This window comes from Zea mays, chromosome 6 (genome assembly GCF_902167145.1).
Source record: "Zea mays cultivar B73 chromosome 6, Zm-B73-REFERENCE-NAM-5.0, whole genome shotgun sequence".
Taxonomy (NCBI): domain Eukaryota; kingdom Viridiplantae; phylum Streptophyta; class Magnoliopsida; order Poales; family Poaceae; genus Zea; species Zea mays.
The window spans coordinates 156,231,976-156,258,867 of NC_050101.1; the positions used below are offsets into that span (position 1 = coordinate 156,231,976).

Consider the following 26,892-nt stretch of genomic DNA (forward strand, 5'->3'; position numbering starts at 1 on the left):
AGATAGGTGATGAAGAGGCTCCATGCATCGCATTAAGGAACATGTCCATTGGGGATGTGTGTCCTAAGGAATCCGAAGAGCCTCCAAATGCACAAGATCAACCATCCTCCTCCATGCAAGCATCTCCACCTACTCAAAATGAGGATAAGGCTCAAGTTGATGAAGAAGGAGATCAATCAAATGAGCCATCTCAAGATGACGGCATAGATCAAGGGGGAGATGCAAATGTTCAAGAAAAGGAGGATGAGCAAGAGCAAAGGCCGCCACACCCAAGAGTCCACCAAGCAATCCAACGAGATCACCCCGTCAACACCATCCTCGGCGATATTCATAAGGGGGTAACTACTAGATCCCGGGTTGCACATTTTTGTGAACATTACTCGTTTGTTTCCTCTATTGAGCCACACAGGGTAGAGGAAGCACTACAAGATTCGGATTGGGTGGTGGCGATGCAAGAGGAGCTCAACAACTTCACTAGGAATGAGGTATGGCATTTAGTTCCACGTCCTAATCAAAATGTTGTAGGAACCAAATGGGTCTTCCGCAACAAGCAAGATGAGCATGGTGTGGTGACAAGGAACAAAGCTCGACTTGTGGCCAAAGGATACTCTCAAGTCGAAGGTTTGGATTTCGGTGAAACCTATGCACCCGTAGCTAGGCTTGAGTCAATTCGCATATTATTAGCCTATGCTACTTACCATGGCTTTAAGCTTTATCAAATGGACGTGAAAAGTGCCTTCCTTAATGGACCAATCAAGGAAGAGGTCTATGTTGAGCAACCTCCCGGCTTTGAAGACAGTGAGTACCCTAACCATGTCTATAAGCTCTCTAAGGCGCTTTATGGGCTCAAGCAAGCCCCAAGAGCATGGTATGAATGCCTTAGAGATTTCCTTATTGCTAATGGATTCAAAGTCGGAAAGGCCGATCCTACGCTCTTTACCAAAACACTTGAGAATGATTTGTTTGTATGCCAAATTTATGTTGATGATATTATATTTGGGTCTACTAACGAATCTACATGTGAAGAGTTTAATAGGATCATGACACACAAATTCGAGATGTCAATGATGGGGGAGTTGAAGTATTTTCTAGGATTCCAAGTCAAGCAACTCCAAGAGGGCACCTTCCTAAGCCAAACGAAGTACACTCAAGATATTCTAAGCAAGTTTGGAATGAAGGATGCCAAACCCATCAAGACACCCATGGGAACTAATGGGCATCTCGACCTCGACACGGGAGGTAAGTCCGTGGATCAAAAGGTATACCGGTCGATGATAAGTTCTTTACTCTATTTATGTGCATCTCGACCGGACATTATGCTTTCCGTTTGCATGTGTGCAAGATTCCAAACCGACCCTAAGGAATCCCACCTTACGGCCGTAAAACGAATCTTGAGATATTTGGCTTATACTCCTAAGTTTGGACTTTGGTACCCTCGGGGATCCACATTTGATTTGATTGGTTATTCGGATGCCGATTGGGCGGGGTGTAAAATTAATAGGAAGAGCACATCGGGGACTTGCCAGTTCTTGGGAAGATCCTTGGTGTCTTGGGCTTCAAAGAAGCAAAATTCGGTCACTCTTTCCACCGCCGAAGCCGAGTACATTGCCGCAGGCCATTGTTGCGCGCAACTACTCTGGATGAGGCAAACCCTGCGGGACTACGGTTACAAATTAACCAAAGTCCCTTTGCTATGTGATAATGAGAGTGCAATCAAAATGGCCGACAATCCTGTCGAGCATAGCCGCACTAAACACATAGCCATTCGGTATCATTTTCTTAGGGATCACCAACAAAAGGGGGATATCGAGATTTCTTACATTAACACTAAAGATCAATTAGCCGATATCTTTACCAAGCCTCTTGATGAACAAACTTTTACCAAACTTAGGCATGAGCTCAATATTCTTGATTCTAGAAACTTCTTTTGTTGATTTGCACACATAGCTCATTTATATACCTTTGATCATATCTATTTTATATGCTATGACTAATGTGTTTTTCAAGTCTATTTCAAACCAAGTCATAGGTATATTGAAAGGGAATTGGAGTCTTCGGCGAAGACAAAGGCTTCCACTCCGTAACTCATCCTTCGCCGTCACTCCAAGCAACTCTCCATTCATGAGGGAGAAAAGCATGAGAGTCAAAGAAAAAGACTTTGTCTTTGGGGAGAAAGTAAGAGCCCAAGGCAAAAGGACCGGACTTCGTCTTTGGTATAATCTTAACTCATTTATTTATGACCAAAGGGGAAGATAGCACTTCAAAGGGCTCTAATGATTCCGTTTTTGGCGATTCATGCCAAAGGGGGAGAAAATAAGAGCCCAAAGCAAAAGGACCGCACCACCACCAATTTCAAAAACTTAGTGTTGAATATTATCAATTGGTTTTCCTATTGTGTTCAAAAGGGGGAGAAAGTAGTATTTCAAAAATGTTATATCAAAACCCTCTTGAACACTAAGAGGAGGATCTCATTTAGGGGGAATTTTGTTTAATCAAAGGAAAAGCATTTGAAACAGGGGGAGAAAATTTCAAATCTTGAAAATGCTTCTCAAAATCTTATTCATTTGCCTTTGATTATTTGCAAAAGAACTTTGAAAGGGATTTACAAAAGAGTTTGCAAAAACATAACACGTGGTGCAAGCGTGGTCCAAAATGTTAAAAATAAAGAAACAGTCCATGCATACTTTATAAGGTATTTATATTGGCTCAATTCCAAGCAACCTTTGCACTGACATTATGCAAACTAGTTCAATTATGCACTTTTATATTTGCTTTGGTTTGTGTTGGCATCAATCACCAAAAAGGGGGAGATTGAAAGGGAATTAGGCTTACACCTAGTTCCTAAATAGTTTTGGTGGTTGAATCGCCCAACACAAACAATTGGACTAACTAGTTTGCTCTAGATTATATGTTCTACAGGTGCCAAAAGTTCATCTATAACTATACTAAATCGACTGTCCGGAATACCGTAGATTATTCCGGACAGGAGAAGCTCTTTGGAAAAACAGGCCAAGCGCGGACCGTCCGGGCCCTTGCGGCGGACCGTCCGCAACACTAGAATGACTCTCGGACAGAACCAATGCAAAAATACAAGTTTCCATTACGGACTGTCCGGAGGAAAAGCAAAGACCGTCCGAGCCCTCGCGCGGACCGTCCGGCTTCAGGCGCGGACCGTCCGGTCGGTAAGAAACCGAAAAACCCGAAGGTAACGGGTTCGGAGAAATGAATTATAGGGGGCCTCGCGGACCGTCCGGGGTGCACGACCGGACCGTCCGCGACTGGCTCTGTCTGACATCTGACGACGCATTAAATGCAATATAGCCGTTGATATAGCCGTTACTGCTGACCGTTGCGTTTTCAGCCGTTGATCAACAGGGGCGGACCGTCCGGACCTGGCTCGCGGACCGTCCGCGCTCAGCAGAATGGTGCAACGGCTAGGAAGTGGTTGGTGGCTATAAATACAACCCCAACCACCTCCATTCAAGACATCCAAGCATTCCAACCTTCAACATTCAATACAAGAGCTAGCAATCCATTCCAAGACACATTCAAAGCCTCCATCTCTCCAAGTTTCACAATTGAGAAAAGAGATCATTAGTGATTAGTGGCTTGAGAGAGAAAGTGATCCGTGTGTTATTTGTCGCTCTTGTTGCTTGGCTTTTTAATCGTGCTTTCTTGATTCTTTCATTGCGATCAAACTCAATTGTAATTGAGGCAAGAGACACCAATCTTGTGGTGATCCTTGTAGGAACTTTGTGTTCCAAGTGATTGAGAAGAGAAAGCTCACTCGATCCGAGGGATCGTTTGAGAGAGGGAAGGGTTGAAAGAGACCCTGCCTTTGTGGCCTCCTCAACGGGGAGTAGGTTTGCAAGAACCGAACCTCGGTAAAACAAATCCACGTGTCACACTCGTTATTTGATTGCGATTTGTTTTCCACCCTCTCTCTCTCGCGGACTCGTTTATATTTCTAACGCTAACCCGGCTTGTAGTTGTGATTACTTTTGAGAATTTCAGTTTCGCCCTATTCACCCCCCCCCTCTAGGCGACTATCATAAGTGCCATTTCAGAGAGTGGTTGTATGGTCCTTTGTCCCATTGGCCAGAGGCAGAGGCAAAGGAAAAGAAAAAAATGAGTGGGCGAAAGAGTTGAACTTTGATCCAGTACTCTGCAAATGTGGTATTGAAGTTAAGTATGGATTAGTTCCTTCCGAGCTTGTTGTTGGCTATTTTTGTGGACATATGGTAGATTACGATGAGGTTAATATTTATTTATTGTTTGCACCAGCTGTAATGTTACACCCGTACTTACTCTTTATTTGTAGGAGACGAGAAAATGCAGTTGGAAGAGCAGGCGGCTCACAGGCGGGAGGCGCGCGGCGCGGCGAGAGGGCGGCGCGCGGCGGGCGGCACACGGCGAGGGCGCGGCACCGGGTGGCTCGGGGACGGAGCCGGCGTGGCGAGGCGGCGACGGGTAGCTGCGTCGGCGAGGAGCTGGCGGTAAGATAGAAGAGAGAATGGGGAAGAAGAGCACTCAGACGCTATATCCTAGCTAGCTCGGCGCCAGCCACGTAAGCAAACACGACATCCATCGACGCCACCACCACGTCAGCACTCGGCGCCATAGGATAAGGCGTTGAGTATCAGGTCCAAATACTGAAATAAAACATTCATGGGTCTAAATGCATAATTTTCATAAAAAACGGTCAAAATCAAAAAAATCGGCAGCCAAGTGTCTGATTTATGGGTTTAACCTCCCGACGTCCCATTTTTAGGACTGGGCATTTTTAACCCGAAAACCGAACCCGAACTCTAATAGACCGAATAGGTCGGTTTTCGGTTTTCGGGTTCGGGTTTCGGTTCATAGATCTGTTCTGTTCGGGTATCGGTTGCCGGTTCGGTTTCCAGCCAGTCAAACCCGATTAGACTCAAAGAACCGATCTAGTAAGTAGTAAGTACTAAGTAACGGGCTAAGTGGCTAACGGCCGGACGACCCAACTCAGCCACTCAGGCAGCCAGCAGGCACTTCGCACCGCACGGCGCACGCACCCGCAAGGCCCAACCGCAAGTCTACAACCCTAGTCCCTAGCCGCACGGCGCACGCTAGTCCGTCGCCGGCTCGCCGCGCCGTCGATCCACCGTCGCTCTGCCACGCCGTCGATCCATCGTCGCTCCGCCGCCTCTGAGACGCGCTGCAGCGCCAGGCGCCAGCCATCCACTCCATACTGGACCGGTCCACCGGCGTCGATCCACTCCATACCGACCACCGCACCTCGGCGTTCTGCACTTCTGATCCAACTCCGACTTCGGCGATTCGACACACTTCTGCTCCAACTCCGACTTCGGCGACTCAACGTCCTGCTCCTCGGTGGTGCCCACGACTCGCTGCCATTGTCTGTCATCTGTGTTCTGTTCGGGTTCGTGAAGAACCGAATAGACCGAACCGATTTTTATGGTCTATTCGGGTTCGGTTCCTATAAATAAAATTAAGATTTCGGTTCTTGATATCTAAAACCCGAATTTTTTGAAAATCGAATAGACCGAACCGAATAGACCTAAAAAAACCGAATGCCCAGCCCTACCCATTTTTCCTATGATCTATTGCATTATCATGAGAATGAGCTTGTGCACCTCAACGCTAATTCTATCCTACACATCGCCACCTTTTGTCATCTTTAATTTGTTAGACATATTTAGCGATCCGTCTCCATTTTTTCCCTCTTTGTTTCTCCGGCTTATTGAAAAGAACCGCTGGTATAAATTGGTTTGTACTAGCGGTTGTCAAGATGTCAGTGAAGTTTTTACCGGCTTTCTTACCACGCAAGTAAAGATGTAGTACTGTACTACTGTGTACCGGTGGTTGCTTAGACACAAGAAATATAGCAAAGGACATATATAATTAAAAGCCATTTTCATGTGTCTGGAGTCACGCTAGTAGATATCTGCAACGGAAGGATCAAGGATATATTTGCATCTGCACACAATGTATCGTACAAGCTATTAATAAACAACCGTACAATTTGGATTAATAAGCATGTGAATTAAGATACCACTTTTCTATTCATATATATATATGCGCTGAGGGTCGATCGAGAGTACGTACGTTAATGCAGGCGTGATAGCTTGCACAGATAAAACAAGTACGGTCATGATTTGAAGTGATGCTTGACGTGAGAAATTACGCTGCTATTCATCGCTCGCTCTCAACTCACATCATCGCTGCGTGAAAGAAAAACTCACATAATCAAAGCTACGTACGTACCCCCTTCTATCGCACTGCACATCTTTATATATGTCGACTACTATGAAACAGCTCCATGCATCGAGTGATCGATCTATAAATACCAGCTACGTGCCTCCCATATTTCCGCACCAAACCATCGACGCTCTCAATCTCACACACACTTGCACCGTCGTTGTGCACGCACATCCAACACAATAGCGACCACGATCGAGAACCCATGGCGCCCAAGCTCCCCGTCGTCCTCCTCGCTGCCTGCGCCGTCCTCCTGGCGCTCGCTACCCCGCTGCTCGCCGGCGATCCCGACATGCTCCAGGACATCTGCGTCGCCGACTACGAATCGCTTGAAGGCCGTGAGTCACCCGGCCCGTAGTCGCTCTAAGGGTCCGTTCGGTTATTCAGGAATGTACTCTAGGAATGATTTCAGCTGGAATAATTGTATAATTTGTAGTATAAATTGGTAACCTGGAATAGTTCTTAGTCTTGTTCCAGGCTATCCGAACGGGGCCTAATTAATGCGTGTCGGCCATTTCACTTTTGTTCATCGTTGCGTGCGCACTGATTTCTTGTTGCTGTAATAATTGGCCGCTCAGCGCTGCGGGTGAACGGGTTCCCTTGCAAGCGTGAGGCGAACGTGACGGCGGACGACTTCTTCTTCGGCGGGCTCGCCGCGGCCGCCGACGTGTACTCGGGCAACCCGATGGGGTCGGCGGCGACGGCGGCGGACGTGTCGGTGCTCCCGGGTCTCAACACCCTGGGCGTGTCCATGGCGCGCACGGACTTCGCGCCGTCGGGCGGCGTCAGCCCGCCGCACGTGCACCCGCGCGCCACGGAGATCCTCTTCGTCGTGGAGGGCACCCTCGAGGTGGGCTTCGTCACCTCGGCAAACCGCCTCTTCAGCCGCGCCGTCGGCAAGGGAGAGGTGTTCGTGTTCCCCCGCGGCCTCGTGCACTTCCAGCGCATCGTCGGGGCGGCGCCCGCCGTGGCGATCTCGGCTTTCAACGCCCAGCTGCCTGGCACGCAGACGGTCGCCGGGGCACTGTTCGGCGCTGCGCCGGCGGTGCCGACGGACGTGCTGGCGCGGGCGTTACAGATCGACGGTGGAGCGATCGAGTACATCAAGTCCAAGTTTGCGCCCAACTAGGGCATGTCTCGAATTGCAAATGCTCAGGTGATCGAAAAGAGGGTACGAACGAACATAACTACTAAATAAAGTCTCAAGTGAACAAGTCATTTCAGGTTTCAGCAAGATAATAATGTGATGATGATGCCGCACACCTGTCTGCTTTATATTTTCGATCATAATGTCTGCTTTACTAGGTATGTCTCGTTGAAATTCTAAACCCTAAACCTCAAACCGCCTCTCTAAAAAAACCAAAAATGTATTCAAGTTTCAGGGTGAAAACTCGCCGGTGATTTTGGGTGCTTAGTCGACCTGGAAGCACATAAATGCCATAATTTTTGAAGGGGCTCGGCCTTACTTGCAGATAGCTCTTCGATCTTTTGAGGATGAGCGCCAACCAGGGTTTTCAGTATCGGAAAACCAAAAAAATCGGAGGTCATAGATAAACACGATATATCGGAAATATCGGAAATATCGGACCAAATTCAAATTTTTTAAAAAAATTTGGCAACATTTTGCCTAAAACCGTCTCTAATCCATTAAAACATTAATACATGAATAATTGCACAGAAAACCAAAAGAATAAAACAATAATCACATTGTTCGGAGCTGCCTAATAGGTGAGCTGTGGCAGCAGCTGTGTTGTGCAGCAGCCAACCATCAAAGCAAGAAGCCAACAGCAGCAGCAGCTTAAATATGAAGTGGACAAGTAATGGCAGCCTCAAATATTAGTATATAACATAATTAAGTCACCACCAAATCACATATTACAGTCCATTAGATAGTAAAAGTAATGGCAGCTTCAAATATTATTATGTTACAAAAGTTAGGCGTCTATTTAAGCCGACGACACATCGCCAAAAGACATTAATCAGTGAAGCATTGCCATATCCAGATCTTTTCCTTGGAGCCATACAACACTACAAATATTTACATAGGAAAGTGTCACAAGATAAATCACAATAATGCAATGATTGTATAAGTTAGTAAGTGAAAGGGTAATCTAACCATTTATAATTCAGTAATGCTCTTGAGAGTTGGCTTCCTTTTTCTTGTTGATCTTGGACGCAAAGGAGTTGGTTCCCCATGTCTCGAACCTAGAATGACAAAGCACGTATCAATTTTATGTCGCCAAGAAGCAATATAATCCAAGAAATCCTGCTTGCATATTTGTGTATTTTCATGTCACATGTGCAGTTTTAAGTCACCTTTGGCAGGACCATCAGCAGCCCTAGTGCCACCACTTCCATCGGCACCAACATCATTATTGCCTTGGAAAAATTAAGATTCCAAAGAGTAAAAATTACATTATGTTAATAACAAATGTAAACTGGAAATTTTGATTGAAACTCACCATCACCTTCATCATTGGAACTACTGTCACCTGACTCAGCATAAATTGGGCTGCCTTGTTCTTGTGAAGAATCAGTTTCATAGTCTTCTGCGGTACCTTCAGCATCTTCTCCATCCCATTGCATTCTCTGTTTGTTTTTACAACCTTTTTTCCCCATATAAAGGTCCCTCTTAAATTCAGCCACCTCTTCTATGCCCATTTGTAAACTTTCAGTGACAAACCTGCTAGGTGTGCTCCAATCAAGATCACTATCATCATATTCATCCAGAGTTGGTGCAGAATCACTCATAGAATTGTTTAGCCAATCCATGATTGGGTTTTGGTCATCATAAAGAGCAACATCCATCAGCATACTACATGGATCAGAATCCTTTTCTTGAAGGCTTTGAAAATCAGCTTCAAATTGTTCGATCTGTAACTTCAGGTTATAATGCACTTTCACCAACTTGTGCAGCTTCTCAAAGCCTAGCTTATTTCTTAATTTTGTGTGAACTAGAGCAAAGGTGCTCCAACTTCTTTCACATCCACTAGATGATATGCATTGAGAGACAATGCGTCTTGCAATCCTTTGTAATTCAGGGCATTGCCCTCCATATGAACCCCACCACTTGGCTGCAATCAATTTTAAAAGTAGGCTGGTTTTAATTAAACATATATGGCAACAACAAGAGAGTAATAAGTAGGATGGTTTTAATTAAACATATATGGCAACAACTATAATTGAAGAACATTACATATATGCATGCTTTGAACTAAAATTAGTAGTACATAGATGTGTTGTTTGAACAAAAACAAGTAATACCTGCATCTGGTTTGCCATTAAGTGCTGACCACTTAGCTTCTGGATCTCCAAATAGTCCTTTCTTTTCAATGAACCTAGAAAACTGGTCAATTGCAGCTGCAGCTTCTTTAGTTGAGGTGGCAAGTTTCTTAATTGCCAAAGTCACAGCCAATTGACAACTTGATTTCTTTGCAAGATTTGACCTATATAGCTCTTGAGGATCAAGTGCAGCACCTACAAAGGAAAGTAAGACAATATTAATAAATGTCACTCACATGAATTGAACAAACTTTCTATTTATTCCTTAGCTATTACCTGCAAGCATAAGTGTTTCATTGAGAAGATATCTAATTCTCTTACTGATTACTTCAGCTGTCCTCTTAAGTAGACCTCCTTTACCACGTTCACTTTTTTTTAATTTTGCACTTATATCATTATATGCTTGTATCATCTTTGGAAGAAAGCCAGATAAGGTAGCATTCTTTTGCTGGTCAGCATATCGAAGAACAAAGAAGATTGGTCCAACAGCATTCAACACCAATTCCATATCATCCCACCAAATCCTATCTGTTAGGCAATCATATGCAAATGAATGGTCTTCCTCATTTCTCCATTGACTATTTCTCCACTCAGCAGAGATCATCCATGCCTTCAACTGGTCTTGCCTATCCCAAAAACTCTGCAAGCACATAAACACTGTGCCAAACCTAGTGGCATTCCAACGAATTAGCTCCCCACCAATCTTCTCCCTCATCATAGCATGCAGCCTATTATGTTTATAGAAGAACCTACATATACGCTTTGCACTGTCCACTACATTTGCAACATCATCAAATTTTCCTATGTCCTTCAGCATCAAATTAATAGTATGAGCAGCACATGGTTGCCAAGTAATGTGTGGATGCTCGACTATGAGTTGTTTGCATGCTTTCTTGTAATTAGAACCATTATCTGTCACTATCTGAACGACAAATTTAGCCCCAACATCATCGACCACAACCTCTTTAATACAATCATAAATAAATTCTGCATTTTGGACTTCCCCGGTTGCGTTCACAGACTTGTGGAAAAACATGCGACCATTGCAAAAGATCATGAAGTTAATTATACACATCATTGTAGGACCCGTCCATGAATCACACATGATGGTTACCCCATATCGACTCCAATCTTCCTTAAAAGATTCCATGTGAGCTTCCAAATCATTGTAGTTCATATCTAATAGTTGACCATCTATATCTTTTCCTTTTGGGAGAGGCACTTCCCCAAGTTGTTGAGCCAATTTCATTGCAGACCTAAAATAGGGACAATCAGCTTTCCTACCAGGTATGTCATTGGCATGGAACCATTTTGATAAAGCTTTCCAGAGCTTCAGCTTAGAATCCCGACACAGCATGATATCCACCCGAGGCTGTGAGGGTGCTCTACTACGTGCCAAATCTATGTCAAAAGGAGCTTTTGAAGAACTTGGGCCAAGGTAGAAACTACGAAGTGAACTTTGTTTAGTTGAGCTACCAGACCTACTGCCACTTGTCTGGCCATAATTTCCAGCCACACTATTGGATACTCTGCTACCACTTGCAGACCCAATAACAATACCACTACCCCTTGAGCTACCATCATAGGTCAATCCAACATCCCTAAGTGATTCCCTCATTGCCATCTCAAGTTGTTCCTCTTCGTTAAGTCTAGCAATAGTTGTCCTATAATCATGCTCTACGAGAGCCTTTTGTATATAGAGACGATTTTCCGTTGTATCCCTCTTCTTCTTTTTGCTCAATGCTACTTCTTCCAACAATATGTTCTTAACATCACGTGGCACATTGAAACATGGCTTCACATTACCTTGTAATCCACACAAATGTTCCCTTAGACGTGTAGCACCTCCGCTTGCGTGGCTTGCATTACAGTATCCACACTTCCAGCCAAGTTTACCCCTCTTAGTGCCATGGCTCCATGTGTCCTTAATTGTTCCTTTCAATTCTATCCTTTTTCCTAAAAAAATATGGTCTGTCGTTACAACAAAACCACACAAATGGAGGAAATTTGAAACAAAATATATTGTCACATATTTTGTGAAATAGACAAACCTGCTTTAGTAACCACATATGTCTTTGACAAACCACCGGCTGCACCAGATGATTCGCCGCTGTCAAGTATGGCCTTCTCATTGCCCTTGCCCCTTCCATGGCAATCCATCTCCCCTTGAAGATTCTACCCCCTCCTTAGCCTTTTTTGCTAATCAGGATTAAAATACATTAGATAAAAAATTCTAACATTAATTTCATTTGATGTAAAAGAAAATAAAATATGTGAATAACATGTTCATAAAAAATAAACAAAGATCAAATATGTACTAGTATCCAGCCGTGAATAACTAGTTACTAAAGAAGCTAACGCCAAACATCAAATCTGTGAATAAACAAAGATCAATGGCAAGTTGGCAACAAGATCAAATCTGTGAATAACCAGTTACTAAGAAGCTAACGCCTAACATCAATGGCAAGTTGGCAACAGGAAACAAAAATAGAGACAAAGATGCACTTCTCTTCTCTGTCCTGGTGGCCAAAGGCTGAAAGCAGCAGCAGCACAGTAGAGGAGCGGAGCCCCGTCTTCAGTAGAGGAGCAGCACAGCAGAGGACGCACTCTCTTCTCTGTCCTGGACGCACAACAAACCTTCTCTTCTCTGTCCCGGACGCACTCACCCAGCCGCAGCGGAGCGACGGAGTCCCTGGCTGCTTCCTGCCCTGCCCTGTCCCTGGCTGCTTCCTGCCGACCTGCCCTGCCCCACGCTCGACCAGCGAGGTGCGCGCAGTGGAGATCGATCGGAGGCTCGGAGGTCGGAGCTGTGCCTGGCTGCCTGCAGTGCGATGCGGCCGCCGGCCAGCAGGAGAGACCGAGAGAGTTGAGAGGGAGAGAGGAAACGAGGAATTTTTGTTTTCCTAGGGTTTTTGCTGGGCCGGTGCGCGTCTATACGGGCCGGCGCGTCCAAATTTTTGACTTCTTAGCATTCACGCGAAAATACTGAAATATTTGGCCGACATAGAAAAAAATCGGGCCCCACTGATAAAAGCGATATATCGGAATTTTCGGCAAATATCGGCCGAAAAAAAAAACTCAGGCGCCAACTATGGTGCTTTGTGGGCTAGAAGCTCGAAAGCTATAGGTCAAGTTCTTCGAACATGTTAGTTGTTAATAGGCTAGGAGTGGTCAGGTCTTGCCTATAGTGTGTGCTTAGCTAAAATCTATTTGAATCAAAGCAGTCCCTCTCCTAGGTCCAGGGTGGAGGTGTAGCTTGTACGGGGTACCCAAAATAAGGCCCATAAACCTTCTAGCCGACCAAAGTCTCCTTGCCGAGCAACTCCGTCAGGCAGAGCGAGCGACCAGATCCCTGCCGAGCAAATCTGCGAGGCGGAGCAACCGACCAGGTTCCTGTCGATTAACTCCGCGAGGTGGAGCGACCGATCAGATCCCTGCCGAGCAGTTCCGTGAGACGGAGCGACCGATTAGGTCCCTGTCGAGCAACTCTGTGAGGTAGGACGACCACCCAGGTCCCAACCTAGAAAGGGAAGCAAGGCAGAAATCCAAATCAAATGTCTCAAAGTCCACGACGACTGAGACAAGACGTAACACCCTAGGCTGTGGCTATTCACCCGAACGACGGGTTGAAGGCATACCGGGTGCCCGCTATCGACATGATCGCACCACCCCAAATACGCCCCCAGGCGTGCTCTCACGACCCTGAGGAGACAGATGACCCTATTCATAAAATACCTCAGCACCATAGCTTCTACAGTGGCCTGAATACCGGGTAGTACACACCAAATACATCATACCCTGATGTACATCTACGCACGCCAACAAGTGACACGGGCTCATGATGGCAGGCAAGGCCGCACAACACCCACCTGCTCCGTGCAGCTGACCTATGGGACCCCCGCACATTACCACGAGAATGTCAGCGGAAGAGTGGCAAAAGGGGATCCATATGACGAGCGGACAAGACAGTACATCACGATAGGACTACGACTACACACGACCCTACGGGGAGCAACAGAGGAGCCACGCTACCAAGGGCCACCAGCAACCCCTCCAAGCGGGAGGCAAGATCCCTGAAGGCAAGACCCCTGAATACGAGTCTACATTGTAAGGTCCATCCCTTGAACTATAAAAGAGAAGGAACCCCTCTTTTTTAAACACATAAGCACACCGGTTATAACACGCTCTAGAGCAATACTACGATCAGCACTACACTGGACTAGGGCACAAGCCTGAACTAGTATAAACTCACTGTCTCAAACCCCCACGTTCAAATCTTTGTGATTCACCATTCGCAGTGAGACCGCTCTAATCCCCCATCGAACACAAATCTTATTGTCCCCTGGTTTCTGAAATCACGACAATTGGTACGCTAGGTAGGGAATCTCTTAGCGTGCCAGTATAAACTCACCTTCTCAATCCCACGTTCGAATCCCTGCGATTCACCATATGGAGTAAGTCCGCGCTAATCCCTCATCGAATGCAAATCTTAGTGCCCCTGGTTTTTGAAACCATAGGACTCTTTTCCCTCTAATAAATAGTATGCAACTCTCTCGCGTATTCGATAAAATTTTCTCTAAATTTGACCACATTAATAAAAAATACAAACATCACAATATCAAATAAGATTCATTGCATTCAATATAAAATATATTTTAAATTTTAACATATATTTTTATAAAAGCTAGAAAATCTTGAGTTAGGATAGCTATAACTTACAATTCGGAACATAAGAGTTATTGGGAATGTGCAGAAAGGTAGAAATAAAATCCTCTTACGTAACTTAGTCAAATTTACTCCAATCTCGAGTGCATGGGTTATTCTATCAATTATTTGTATTTGACCAATGTTGCAATAAAATATATGGTGGTACAAACGGCCCGAAAAAGTGCAGGCTCATGGTAACTGAGTTTGAATCATTAAACAAATCATAAATATTTCAGTAGTGACTAGTGAGAGTAGTAGGATCCATCCTACTTCTGTGGTTGAGGCCTTGAGGGAATGCATGCGGGTCGAGGGCAGGCAGTGGGGACTGGGGAGGGCGCACACTTGGGGACAAGAGCACGGAAACGACAAATAGGAGATGTGAGAAAAATATAAAAAGGCAAGTTAGAGAGTTAGAAAACTAAGAACAATATAATGATATGAGCTAGTTACTAGCTCTACGTCAATCTTCCTAAGGACTCATCGTCTCTCTAGAATTACACGTAGAAATCGTTCTAACTAATCAAAACTTATATAAATTATACAATCAATATAACTAGAAATCGTTTCAGTCAACGGTTCCAAAGGACCCGAACGTCTGTTCAGTTGGTCAGAATTGGACATATGAATTCCGGCTTATTAAGGCCCTGTTCGTTTTTCACGGATTGGAGGTCCGAAACGGTTCCTGGGTTTGATAAGTTAGAATAAATCCTGGTCCAATCCTACACAAACGAACGGGCCCTAAGATTATACAAATTCCAACCGTGAATCATTTCGAGCACTCGTTCCGGAGGAACCAAACAAACCTAAACCTTAATATTACGGAGCACTAACTTTTAGCATATAGCGCATCAGAGATATTAAAACCTGACCTGGTTTGAAGCGCTCTCCGCTTTCGCCGGGCTTCTGCCCATCGCGTACGCGACGCGTGGCTATGGGCGCCTGGCACGGACCCAAAATCCCTCTCCAATCCCGCAAAATCCATCTCCAATCCCGCCGCCACCTCCGCCAGTGGCATGATAAGCCTCGCCTCCTCCCTCCTGCCACCACATCGTGCAACTCCTGCATCCCCGACGCAGCTCTGCTGGCAGCCGCATCGTCCCCTCCGTCGGCTCCCACGCGCCCCTCCTCGAATGCGCGCAGCCTTCACAAACGTGTGCCACCCCTCTGCCTCCTCTGCGGCCACGCAGCTCCGCATACGTGCTCGCCACGCCGTAGCCAGGCCGGGGCCACCACGATCCTCCTCCCCGCCACCGGCCGCCGCATACGCCCCTGCCGAAGACCACACCTTCGTGCCTCCTCCGCGGTAAGGCCGCTCTCGCTCCACCTCCACCTCTCTCTCTCTCTCTCTCTCTCTCTCTCTCTCTCTCTCTCTCTCTCTCTCTCTCTCTCTCTCTCTCTCTCTCTCTCTCCGCGCGTCCCTCCACCTGCCCCTTGCCCGCGTTGCCTTGCATCTGTCCTTTCCTGTACGAAGGCAAAGCAGTCTATGACGAGATCAGCTTGTATGTCATTGGATCACTCGCTAATTTGCAGCAAGGTACATTTGATGTCACTTATCTCCACTTTTTTCCTCACCTTTTTGTTTTGTGGCCCTTTTTCAGTGACCTTCTTAACCTGAAGTTGCAGACATGTGATGTTGAACTCAAACTTGTTGTAAGATACTAAGGGGTAGCGCCATACTTTATTCAATCTTTAACGTCTCATTCATCTAATTCATACACATTCATTACATGTTGCTAGAAAAATGAAGGATGAAAAGGGATTTTACGTTTTTACTATCCACACAACCTTGATTTTAGAGGCCAGTCTTATCCAGTGCATCCTTACCTGAACCATTTGGGTTCAGATCTTTGTCGAGTCCTATAGTTTGCTGAAGGTTGAGTGGAAACCAGGAGAAGCTGGTCACCGATGATGCAGTAACTCTTTTTTTTATTTAGTTCTACTAAATTTGTTTTGTTTTTAGGACCTCAGTTTGCTGAAGGTTGAGTGGAAACCAGGAGAAGCTGGTCACCGATGCAGTAACTCTTTTTTTATTTAGTTCTACTAAATTTGTTTTGTTTTTAGGACCTCAGTACCTCACTCACATTTCTAGAGTTATTTGTTAACATAGTATTTTCCATTCTGTTAAGGATGCATGCAGAAGGCGTTAATGCTATGGGCCATGCTACTCATCTCAACTAATGATATGTGTCATTCTTCTCTGACCTCTAGGTTCTAGGAGCCGCTAAGTGGAGTAGTTCAGGTGACAGAGATGGATGAGTGTGTGTACCAAGAGAGGGAGCGCGTCAGGTAGATGGCAATACGGTGGCTGGGAGCTGGGCATCGGCCCGCTGCAGGAAGAGAGAGCGGCGCTTACAGTTGGGCTCGGCTAGGGGATAGGAACGGCGAGCAGGGAGGGCGCGGCTAGCGAGCTGCAGGGGAGTAGTGCGTAGGGCTGGGCAAAATACTCGTGGCTCGTGAGCTCGCTCGACTCGTGGCCAGCTCGGCTCGGCTCGACTCGGCTCGTTTCAATTTTGTCACGAGCTGAGCTAACATCTCAGCTCGGTTCGTTAACGAGCCAGCTCGACACGAGCTCGAGCCAGCTCATTAGCTCGAATGAGCTAGAATTTATCTGTAAAACAAAGCCTATACTTGTATTGGATGAATTAATAAGTGATGAACTATATTAGTTTAGGGTTTAAATGATGTGATATATAAAATTATGAGTATTGTTAGTCTTTTCTAGTGTTAAATTAGTATGAAATTAACTAGCAATTGATTATATTGTTGTATATATACATGTATAATATTTTTTGTTCTGGCTCGCGAGCTAAACGAGCCAGCTCGAGCTCGCAAACAAACCGAGCCGAGCTGGTTCTCTGGCTCGGTTGCTTAACGAGCCGAGCCGAGCCAGCTCGTTTCCTTAACGAGCCAGCTCGAGCTCGGTCGAGCCGAGCCGAGCTGGCTCGATATCCACCCCTAGTAGTGCGCAATAGGAGGGGGCAAGGAATGGAGCAGGGAGCAGGAGGATGCCGCGGGCAGAGGAAATCAAGGTCGACGGCTGGTTTGGAAAAGGAGACGTGAAGGATTTTTCTGGGAGCACGTACGAAGGGATAAGGAAAAAGGAGCTAGGGCGGTGGAGAATAAAGAAAAATGAGATTTTCTCACTTAATTTCATTTTATTCTCGAAAATACAAATGCAAATACATATATAAATACAGTTTCAGAAACTAGGATTTTGAAGATAAAAAAATGGTTCGGACCAAGCTGAAACTGACGACAATACTGGAACCGTGCTCGATTTGTTAGACGCTCCTAAAAACAAATAAATTTTACCAACTGTCTACACTCATGTTTGAATCAGAAGGAAGGGCACTCAGATCGAATTACGACATCAGCTTCTATGTTCGAAATCTGTATTTGATTCTGTCGAGTTCGGATGAAGATCACATGCTATCCGAACGACGTAGACTCGACATTTCGCGAAATAAATACGCGAGATCGATGTGGCATCGAAATTGCGATCCTTTCGGAAGCGACGTCACGCATCGTTCACGTGGGCAAGAGGCTGCGCGCTATCCAGACACCGGTTAGCACCTGCCACGCGCCATGCCAGGCCACAGAGAGACACGTGCAACACAAACGTGGAAGAATTTCAAACGAAGTTTAAGGAACCAATTTGATTTCAAGGACGAGAATTTGGGCAAGACGTCGATGGTTCAACCCGAACGATATTGGATTCAATGTTTCGGAAGATTACCAAAGTCTGAATTTTGCAAAATAAATTAGGACAATTTAGACAGATGGAGACAAACACGATTCAAAATCTTGATAAACGTGGATGATTAAAATTTAGTGACCTTTACATTCACAGCTATCACGTGTTAAAGTCTGCACTCATGGTCGAGCAGACGATAAACACCTGAGGTGTTACACTATGGGGAAAAAGTGTGGCATTCTTTTGGAGGACCTTACTGCTGCTACCATCCCAATACCCAGAGGTATCTCGGTTGCTTATCAATGGTCATGCATTGCCCATATATATTATCTATGAGGTGTGGAGGAGGTGGATATCCATATGTTGTGCTCTAGGAGTTGTAACTACAAGGGAACATTTATTCCAGACAAGTGTAGGATAGGTTGTGGATAGCCAACTTAGAGATGGTAGTGAAATAGAATTTGGCAAAGTTCATGGCAGTAATTGTGTTGGTAATTTTATTATTGCTATATTATCTTGTATTTCATAATCTGGTTTGCAATTCCAATTTAAAACTATAGAGATTACCAGATTCTTATTAGCAGTTAATCAATGCTATCAAGGTCTTTTGTCTGATTACTCCAGTACGATACTACTTCTGTGTTTTGATGGAACTTTTGTTGACTGTTTGGCACTTCTTTGTGGACCTATAGCTGACAAGTGACGACCTAATGTTTAGAGAATTGCTTGATTTTGTTTATGTATAAAATATAACTAACAGATTTAGTTGAGTCCAACCTTTTGGCTTCAATGTTAGTTCTTTGTATACGAAATTTGATACTTTCATGGTATTAATCAGCTAGACATAAGTAATTTTGTATTATCCATATATGTTCCACATATTTGGAACTACTTAATGGTCAAATGCATATATCTGATGCAAACAAATGCAGAGTGATAGGGCATACATCTTAGTGGAAATCCTCTACAATTAAGAGGCATACTGACAACAGATAAATTCTGCATTTAGCTGTTCAGCTTAGAATTTTTTACTATCCAACTTTGACACATTTACAGACTTCTTGATACCCGTTGTATATGAATGCTTGATATTTGTTCCCTTGGTTGTTTCTTTGAGCACGATGATTGACACATATGTGCTATTGTCAAGGGCATCGGCCCCTAGGGTAGCTGGCCCACGACTATGGAGATTGTAGTCTCGGTCCGTCTTCTCCGGCAAGGTGAGCTCCCTACCGTAGGCTTGCTAGAATTGGAGAGAGGAGATTGGATAGATAACAAATTGCTTGATTTATTCTCTGCTGTCATGCGGCTTATAAATAGCCCTAGGGCTAACCAACTTCTCCTACAAACTCTCAACTAATCCTACTTTCTTGGACTTATCTGCTGCTAACCAACTCTCCACAATTCTCTCATCTCAATCTTATTCTCTAGCCTTATCCCAGCCGGCTAATCAGCCCCTTGCTGTTGGCGCCTGGCCTGTCTGCTCGGTCGCCCTGCGCACGTCGCGGGCGCGCCTGCGCCTGCTGTCGGTGCGGCCCCACATGACAGCCATACCCATCCATGTTGTCAACAACAGTGTTACTGCCATGATTTGCCCACCGTTCATCCTGTTTTGGTTATATATGTCTCTGGTGGGTAATTGTCTTGTGCCAGGAAAAATAGGAAGAAAGGTGTCACTATGTTCTGTCTTTTTTCTCTCCTTCCACAAGTTTTTGTTTGGTTTACATTTCCATGAGTCTATGTTCAGGTTGCAGGTTCTCCTTTGCATAGGTTTATATTGAGGCTGCAGATAAACTTGTGCTAGGAGAAATAGGAAGAGATAAGCCACGATGATTTGTCTTTTTTCTCTCCTTGGTCAAGTTTTTGTTGGGTTTATAGTTGAATTTTTGGATGCCGGTGGACAGTTGTGTATTATAGCCATCTATGTTGTGAACAACATTTTTGGTGCCATGATTTACCCACGGTTTATTTTGTTTTGGTTAATAGGAAGAAAGGTGTCACTATGTTCTGTCTTTTTCTCTCCTTCCACAAGTTTTTGTTTGGTTTGCATTTCCATGAGTCTATGTTCAGGTTGCAGGTTCTCCTTTGCATAGGTTTATATTGAGGCTGCAGATAAACTTGTGCTAGGAGAAATAGGAAGAGATAAGCCACGATGATTTGTCTTTTTTCTCTCCTTGGTCAAGTTTTTGTTGGGTTTATAGTTGAAATTTTGGATGCTAGTGGACAGTTGTGTATTATAGCCATCTATGTTGTGTACAACATTTTTGGTGCCATGATTTACCCACGGTTTATCTTGTTTTGGTTAGATATATGCCTTGGCTTGTTAATTGTCTTATGCTAGGAGAAACAAGAAGAGATGAGTCACTGTGTTTTGACTTTTATTTCTCTACATGCACATGTTTTTGTTCAATGTACAACTGCATGAGTTTATATTCATGTTTCAGTTTTTGACTTTTATCTCTACATGCACAAGTATTAGTTCCATGCTTTAGCAACTGGGATCACTATATAGTATATATCGTGCTATGGTGCATGCTTTTGAGTATGTGTATTATAACAACTTAAACTCAAAGGATCATATTAAAGTAAGATCTTGTGGTGGCCCATGTCATATGTCATTTTGGCTCTTAAATGTTTCTGTATTGAAACTGGTGCAATTTTTGTGGTGTTACTGAGCTACTCTAATACATTTCCATAAATGTTTGATTTTATCATGTAGTTGAACATGTTTTTTGAACATAAAACTACCAAATTACCCCAATCTGTGCTCAGAAGTATGTCACCCTATTGTATGCACATCGGTTGATCAGTGCATGAAAAAGGTATGATTTGAGTCTCTCATTGTCTCAACATACATAGTTAGATGTTCAGACTGTAGAATAAGTGAATACTAATAATGTTCAAGTGGTACACCAATGCTTGATCTATAGTATTACCAAGTGTTCTGCTGGAACCACATTACTGTGAAATTTTGTTTTTCTTATAGGAAGTTCTTTGACATTTTGAATTTGTCATTTAACTATATTCTACTAATTGTACTTATCTGTAATAATTATATGATATAGCTATAAGGGTCAACACCCGTTGTGCCTGCAACATTCTGAAACAAAGTGCGATGTCAAGAACTCAAGATGTACTCAAGGGATAGCGTGAGTCTGGCCATGATCCAGAAGTACCTAAAAGCCAGTTTGGAGTTGGCTTAATTGCCTACGATGAAGATTGCAAGCAGAAGCTGAAGGCTCCAGATTCAGAGTTGCATCTCCGGAAAGGCAGGAGAACAAGGTACTGAGTCTTACCATTATTTTAATACAAAAAAATTATATGTTGTATTGTTCTTTGCAAATCTTTTGACCATCAAACTATATTGGTGCATTTGTGTTCATTTCCGTTGCGTTCAATTAATCAAATCCCTGTTGTGGAAGTCGTAAATGTGCCCAAACACAGTAAGCAGCGTGACCACATGCAAGAAGTTAAAATGTCAAAATTCTAGCTTTGTAATCTACGCACATGTGCCACTTTTATTGAAAATTGTGCTGCTTATAACATATCTATATTTTGCATGAAGTGAAGACTTACGCTCTGAGAGCGGTACTGACTATTTTGCTATCCATAACCGTTGTTGTTGGCCTGCACCTATTGTGGAAAGGTATATTCTGGTTTCTGACTGAATGAACGAAACAGAAGAGCGGATGGCGAGACAAAGGCATCGAAGGGTGCAATGTTGTAAAAAAGAGAGATAAAAGAGTTACTTTGAGCCTAATAATCAATATTGACATGTGGATTAACTAATAGACGTTAGGGATTTAGTTCTGCAGGATCATAAACATGTCGTTTTCTTTCTCGCTATAAATTAGCATTTGTATACATAATGTACTGTTGTATTTTCATTTTGCTACTCCGATAATTGTATACGTTTCTTGTGCAGAGCTGCAAAAGCTTGATATCCAGCCAGACCTGGCAGTTGGAGAGTGCTCGTGCTTTTAACTTCTTCCCTAACACAGATAGGTCATTGTTCCTGCTTCTTGACTAAAATGTATCAAGTCATAATTGACTTGAAAGTATCATGACATATTTTACTGCGACAGTTATCATTATACATTTCTCCAAGTTATGTTGCAAGAATAAAAATTGGTTTCGGCTTTAAAATTACTATGCTTGTCTTAGTTGCCCGTTGTTTTGTGTCATTACATACTTGAATTTTCAATGGTAAATTTGAGCATTCCTTTGCATCGTACTCTAAATTTTTTAAAAGAGCTTTGACATACCGAACCAATCTATTTTATGGCGCGTACTGTTGTCTACTTTGAATTGTACTAAATGAAATTTGTTAATACATTCGACTAATGGAGGTAGGGCGCCGCGAAGCGCGCCTCCTTTTTCTAGTAACATAAATAGCCCCATATGACATTCCTTGTAGAATCTTGTGTGTCCGAGATAGTTCTCTTCTATTAAAATCTGAAAGGATATGCTTTAAACTAAGTTGCCATTGCGGGTGCCCTGCAATCAAAAGCAGTAGAGGAAAGCCCCAAATCGAAGTATGAGCCATGATTTGGATGTTATTGCTGGAGTTGCTTACTATGGTTAAGCTAAGGCGTCGTTTGATTTATGGGACTAAAGATTAGTCCCTCCATTTTATTACTATTTAGTCTCTAAATAGCCAAACAGTAAAAGTGACTAAACTATTAGTTTCTAATCCCTCGAAGGGTAACTAAAAGGGACTAAATCATATTAATTCCACCTTTTAGCCATCATTTATTTCAGTTACACTAACGACAAAAGAATGTTAAAGCATATTTTAGTCTTCTTACAAGTCATTTAATACGAATATTTTTAGTCCATGCAACCAAACAAGGTAGGGACTAAACTTTAGCCTCTATAGGCCTTGTTTGGCACAGCTTATTTTCAACTTCTTCACAAATTTAAGCAAAAGTTTTACCAAACAGTTAGCTTCTGCAGCAGCTTATCAGTTCAGCTGCTTCTCAAAATACACTAAAAGCAGTCAACAAGCAGAAGCTATTTTTCACCAGCTTATCAGATAAGCTGTTTTTTCAATAAGCAGCAGTTGTGCCAATCAGGGCCATACTAAAGAACCAAACAGGCCCTAAACAAGGTCCTAGTCACATCATTCTCAACAAGTTCCGCAGTCAGTACAGCCATTGCAGTTTTAACGGACCAGCGATTACACACGTCTGCGATAGTACTCAGAAGTCAGAACAATGGAGTACAATCTCGCTTCTTAGACCATTTACACTGCCGCACCAGGATCGCTGATAACACCCAGAAAATCATCCTTTATTGTGCCAATGCAAAACTGCAAGAGCAGAGATTAGACCGTTAGAACATTGAACAAGTACAGCATTGAACTTATAACAAGGCACTAAGTATGAATTCAAATGCACAATGAAGTTTTGTAATGAAAATATCCCTTCAGCTATCTAATATGCTTTTCGCGAGGGATAAACAATAAGTTCTTGGCACAAGAAGATGTAAGGCATATAAAAATCTTCTAGGCTAGTGCTAAACGAGGGTACGAGACTAGAGTATCCAAGGCCTAGTTAGTTCCAAACCAAGATACAGGACGGAACATCACTTTTTTATGTGGTAAAAGAACAGCACAATCCTGCGTTCATAGCTGATTAATATGGCATTAATCAAGGTTACTAGGCATAAGTCCTTTGCTCATACAATCTTAGAAAAGAATATGAGAAAAGTGACTGCAAAATGTTCTGCATTCACATAATGTCGTCGGAAAAAATGCAACCATTCAGTGGCACCATAGAACTTGTGATGTGGTTGCCATGTTCAGGCCTATACTCAAAATTTGAAAGAAAAAAAAAGGAGCATTCAAAGTTGGATTTTACTGTAAACAATGTAAACAGTAATAAGCTTACAATTTCTGTAGCATCGACACGAGTACCAATAATCTTCAGCCGCACCTCACTCTCTTTTTGAATTTTCACCTGAGTAAACAAACAAGCAACTACCCATGAGCACAGCAAAATGACTGCATCAAGGATTCTTTGAAAGGAACAATTGTGACTCACCATGATACCCAATACCCAAACGTACTCTCTTTTTAAAAATATATTCAAATGCAGCCACATATTGAATCATTGATGCAACTTGCAGATTTAGCATATAGATATATTTTTTACAAAAACTTTTCAAAATATCACCAAAATCCTCAAGAGTTACAGTTAGCAAAGCATATGAGAAAGCAATAATCCAATGAATCATAAATATAGTTTGTGCTTACTGCAAACTCGATGAGATTAAAAAGTTATATACCCTGTGTTTTTAAATATATGATGTTTTAAGGTCATTTTTAACTAATTAACTTGTCCTAAATGTCATATTCTTCTGCAGAAGTTACAGATAATGAGAAAACTCAACACTACTTAAATATATAGAAAAGTGACATACCGATCCATCAGAAGTTGTGTAGTTCGGCACATCTCCTGATTGGAACTCCATATCGTCTGGAATCAACTGCATTGCAATTGATAGCTCAGAGGAAAAACATTACTCATCAAAACAGTACTGACTGACATTAATTAATTGAAGTTTAAACAAGATGTCTATGCTAGTATCCTGTGACAAAAGGCAGCCATGTATATTTATGGAAGTGATAAAGGACTAAAGGAGCGAGTAAGCAGAGCATAATTCCTAGAATGGCCAGAAAGAATTCTGAAATTTCTTTAGCATTCAACACTTTGACTATGAAGCAGCTCCAAACAAGGCAGAATCACTCACATGGTTGGACACGAAGATCTGCACCGGCCCAGCCTCCGCAAAGAAGCCCATCTGCAGAGTGCCAGAGTCAATAACACACAAAGTTTAAATACCAAACCAATCCTGGCAATCACATTCTCCAACACCAAGATCATCACCACCCAGCCAACCAGCACTCCAATTCACATCCAATTCGAACGAAGCAAGCACAGCCCGAGCGGGGAGGCAACTAGGCACCCACCTTGTTCACCATGGTGACGACAGCTTCGAGGATCTCGCCCTTGAAGGGTCTAAAGACAACGCACTGGTACTTGACGGGGAAGGTGACGTATCCCGTGCCTTCCCGGATGAGCCCCTTGCCGATGTCCTCCACACCCGTGATCGCCACAACGAACCCGTGCCGCCCGCTGAAAGGAAAGAGCGAGAGAAACCCGCAAGCCATCTCAGCGCCGCCCTCCACCTCGTAGCCTTAGCCAGGTTTAGGAAGGGATGGGAAACCCTACCTGCAGGTGCCCTCGACGTCCTTGATGAGCTTGGAAACGAGCTTGTCGCGGAGGTGCGGCCCGAAGTGTCGTGGGTGCAGCTGCATGTTCCGCTCCAGCACGATGTGGAAGAACATCTTGCTCCGATCCCCTCGGCGGCGCCCGGCGGCCTGCGGCGAGTGGAGTGGTGAAGCGACCGAGTCTGTTCTGATTGGGCGTGATTAGTTGGGTGGACTCGGATAGGTGTACATTCGTGCTCGGGGCGGCCGGTTCAAGCGTTTCGGCTTCTGGAAGCTTCTAGCCACCAAAAGCTGCTGCGGACTGCCAAACGCTCAGTTTTTCATCCAGCTTCTATAAAATTTGTTGGGGGCAAAAACCATCCAAATCAACATAAACACATAATCGGTTGAGTCGTTGTAATAGTAGGAATCCGTCACTTTCTAGATTCTGAACCCTATGAACAATTTTATCTTCCTCCACACGTAATCGTAATAATACTCATATTCTCCCCACAGCCAGATTCTCCCCACAACCAGATTTTCAGAAAAGTTGGTCAGAAAAAAGCTGAACCAAACAGGCCTAGTCCGATTGAATTTTGGGTTGGCAAGGTCGTTATTTCGGGCGTGTCGGATCTGCGATTGAATCAGAGTAGGGGCTATAAGTTAAAGTATGTTTGATGGAGTCACCAGCGGTTATCTTGGAACATTCTCGCAGGCCTGATGTACTAGCGTGTTACAACAGATCTGTTATGGTGCTGCTTGCAGTAGGGGCGAAGCCAGGATCCAAAATTAGGGAGACCAGATTAGAATAAGGGGTTGTTAGAAGCATTTTTTGCACTATTTACATGAGAATTAGCTAAAAACTAACATGTCCTATAGAATTAGGGGGGACATTGCTCCCGTGTCCCCCCTACCGTCGCCCTTGGCTTGCAGCCTGCCCCTTGCGTTGGGTACATGCGCGCTGCTAACTGTTAGATGTGCATTGGCCGTACGCGCTAGCTCATGACTACGTCCTATGTGATAGCGTGGATTTACACTGCTGAAGCATGGACGGGGTCCAGCGTGGATGCGCGCGCTACCACCTAGCGTGCTGGTGTCACAGATGGAGGCCAAATACATGTGCTGAATGACACGATCAGAAAGAAGATTGTGGCATATCTTAGTTACCCTTTATAGGTTGTATTTATATTATAATATACTCTTACGTTTCAAAATAGTTGCCTTTTAGCTCTTAATTTTTATGTCTATATTTAAATAGATGATCATGAATCTAGACACATATATAAAACACATGTTTTAATCAAAAATTATATAAACCTGCTATTTTCCTAAAATGATAACTACTATTTTAAAATAGATGAAGTATATATTATTAAGACACGTCATAAAATAGATATTATGGGGGGCGACCGGAGCTACAGCCCCCCTCCTAGATCCGCCGCGTGTCGGGACTTATTTGTTGGCTCACAGTTCCGTACATAATTGATTAAACGTCTTGTGTTTATTTTAGACGGTATGAAATTATAAAAATCACGAAATTCAATTTGTAACATGAAATTCATATAAAAGCTCCAATTTTAAAATAATTTTAATAAAAAACAATAAAAGATAAGATAAACATATTTGAATGAAAGAAAACTTAATGTTTCTATTAAGTTACCAGAGATGTACCGTGGCTATTTTGTTAAATAAACTATTCTGTCACAAGAAAAAAGAGTATAACTAAAAGTCACTTTGAGAGGTG

At 43.5% G+C, this 26,892-nt stretch overlaps 3 protein-coding genes across 4 annotated transcripts; 1 reads left to right on the forward strand and 2 right to left on the reverse strand.

Annotated features, from left to right (window-relative positions):
• Positions 1–6,279: 6,279 nt before the first annotated feature.
• On the forward strand, positions 6,280–7,579 carry LOC103630336 (germin-like protein 1-4). The gene is made up of 2 exons (XM_008651400.3): positions 6,280–6,590; positions 6,831–7,579. The coding sequence occupies exons 1-2, from the start codon at positions 6,458–6,460 to the stop codon at positions 7,379–7,381; spliced, it is 684 nt and encodes a 227-aa protein (XP_008649622.1). The 5' UTR covers positions 6,280–6,457; the 3' UTR covers positions 7,382–7,579.
• A 525-nt stretch (positions 7,580–8,104) lies between these two features.
• Positions 8,105–12,439, reverse strand: LOC103630337 (uncharacterized). 2 transcript variants are annotated; one of them, XM_020539560.2, is made up of 8 exons: positions 12,040–12,377; positions 11,586–11,733; positions 9,811–11,490; positions 9,517–9,729; positions 8,715–9,326; positions 8,569–8,631; positions 8,369–8,457; positions 8,105–8,280 (listed from the first exon to the last, which is right to left on the reverse strand). In XM_020539560.2, the coding sequence occupies exons 2-7, from the start codon at positions 11,692–11,694 to the stop codon at positions 8,372–8,374; spliced, it is 2,763 nt and encodes a 920-aa protein (XP_020395149.1). In that variant the 5' UTR covers positions 11,695–11,733; positions 12,040–12,377; the 3' UTR covers positions 8,105–8,280; positions 8,369–8,371. The 2 variants fall into 2 exon arrangements, with proteins under 2 accessions (XP_020395149.1, XP_008649623.2); XM_008651401.3 differs by having other exon boundaries at positions 11,586–12,439.
• Positions 12,440–22,805: 10,366 nt separating this feature from the next.
• Positions 22,806–25,390, reverse strand: LOC100283223 (DNA-directed RNA polymerase II 19 kDa polypeptide). Its single transcript, NM_001156125.2, has 6 exons — positions 25,171–25,390; positions 24,909–25,074; positions 24,689–24,739; positions 24,359–24,424; positions 23,827–23,895; positions 22,806–23,246 (listed from the first exon to the last, which is right to left on the reverse strand). Exons 1-6 carry the CDS (start codon positions 25,284–25,286, stop codon positions 23,181–23,183), a joined length of 534 nt encoding a protein of 177 aa, NP_001149597.1. The 5' UTR covers positions 25,287–25,390; the 3' UTR covers positions 22,806–23,180.
• Positions 25,391–26,892: the final 1,502 nt, after the last annotated feature.

What these genes read in the sequence shown, in the direction of transcription:
- LOC103630336 (XM_008651400.3), top strand. Translation starts at nt 6,458, where the DNA reads ATGGCGCCCAAGCTCCCCGTCGTCCTCCTCGCTGCCTGCGCCGTCCTC. An exon ending in CTACGAATCGCTTGAAGGCC is followed by an intron (nt 6,591 to 6,830) that starts GTGAGTCACCCG and finishes TTGGCCGCTCAG; the next exon opens with CGCTGCGGGTGAACGGGTTC.
- LOC103630337 (XM_008651401.3), bottom strand. Translation starts at nt 11,694, where the DNA reads ATGGATTGCCATGGAAGGGGCAAGGGCAATGAGAAGGCCATACTTGAC. An exon ending in TGAAACACTTATGCTTGCAG is followed by an intron (nt 9,730 to 9,810) that starts GTAATAGCTAAG and finishes TTTCCTTTGTAG; the next exon opens with GTGCTGCACTTGATCCTCAA. An exon ending in TGCTGATGGTCCTGCCAAAG is followed by an intron (nt 8,458 to 8,568) that starts GTGACTTAAAAC and finishes TTGTCATTCTAG; the next exon opens with GTTCGAGACATGGGGAACCA.
- LOC100283223 (NM_001156125.2), bottom strand. Translation starts at nt 25,286, where the DNA reads ATGTTCTTCCACATCGTGCTGGAGCGGAACATGCAGCTGCACCCACGA. An exon ending in AGATCTTCGTGTCCAACCAT is followed by an intron (nt 24,425 to 24,688) that starts GTGAGTGATTCT and finishes ATTGCAATGCAG; the next exon opens with TTGATTCCAGACGATATGGA. An exon ending in GTGTCGATGCTACAGAAATT is followed by an intron (nt 23,247 to 23,826) that starts GTAAGCTTATTA and finishes CTGCTCTTGCAG; the next exon opens with TTTTGCATTGGCACAATAAA.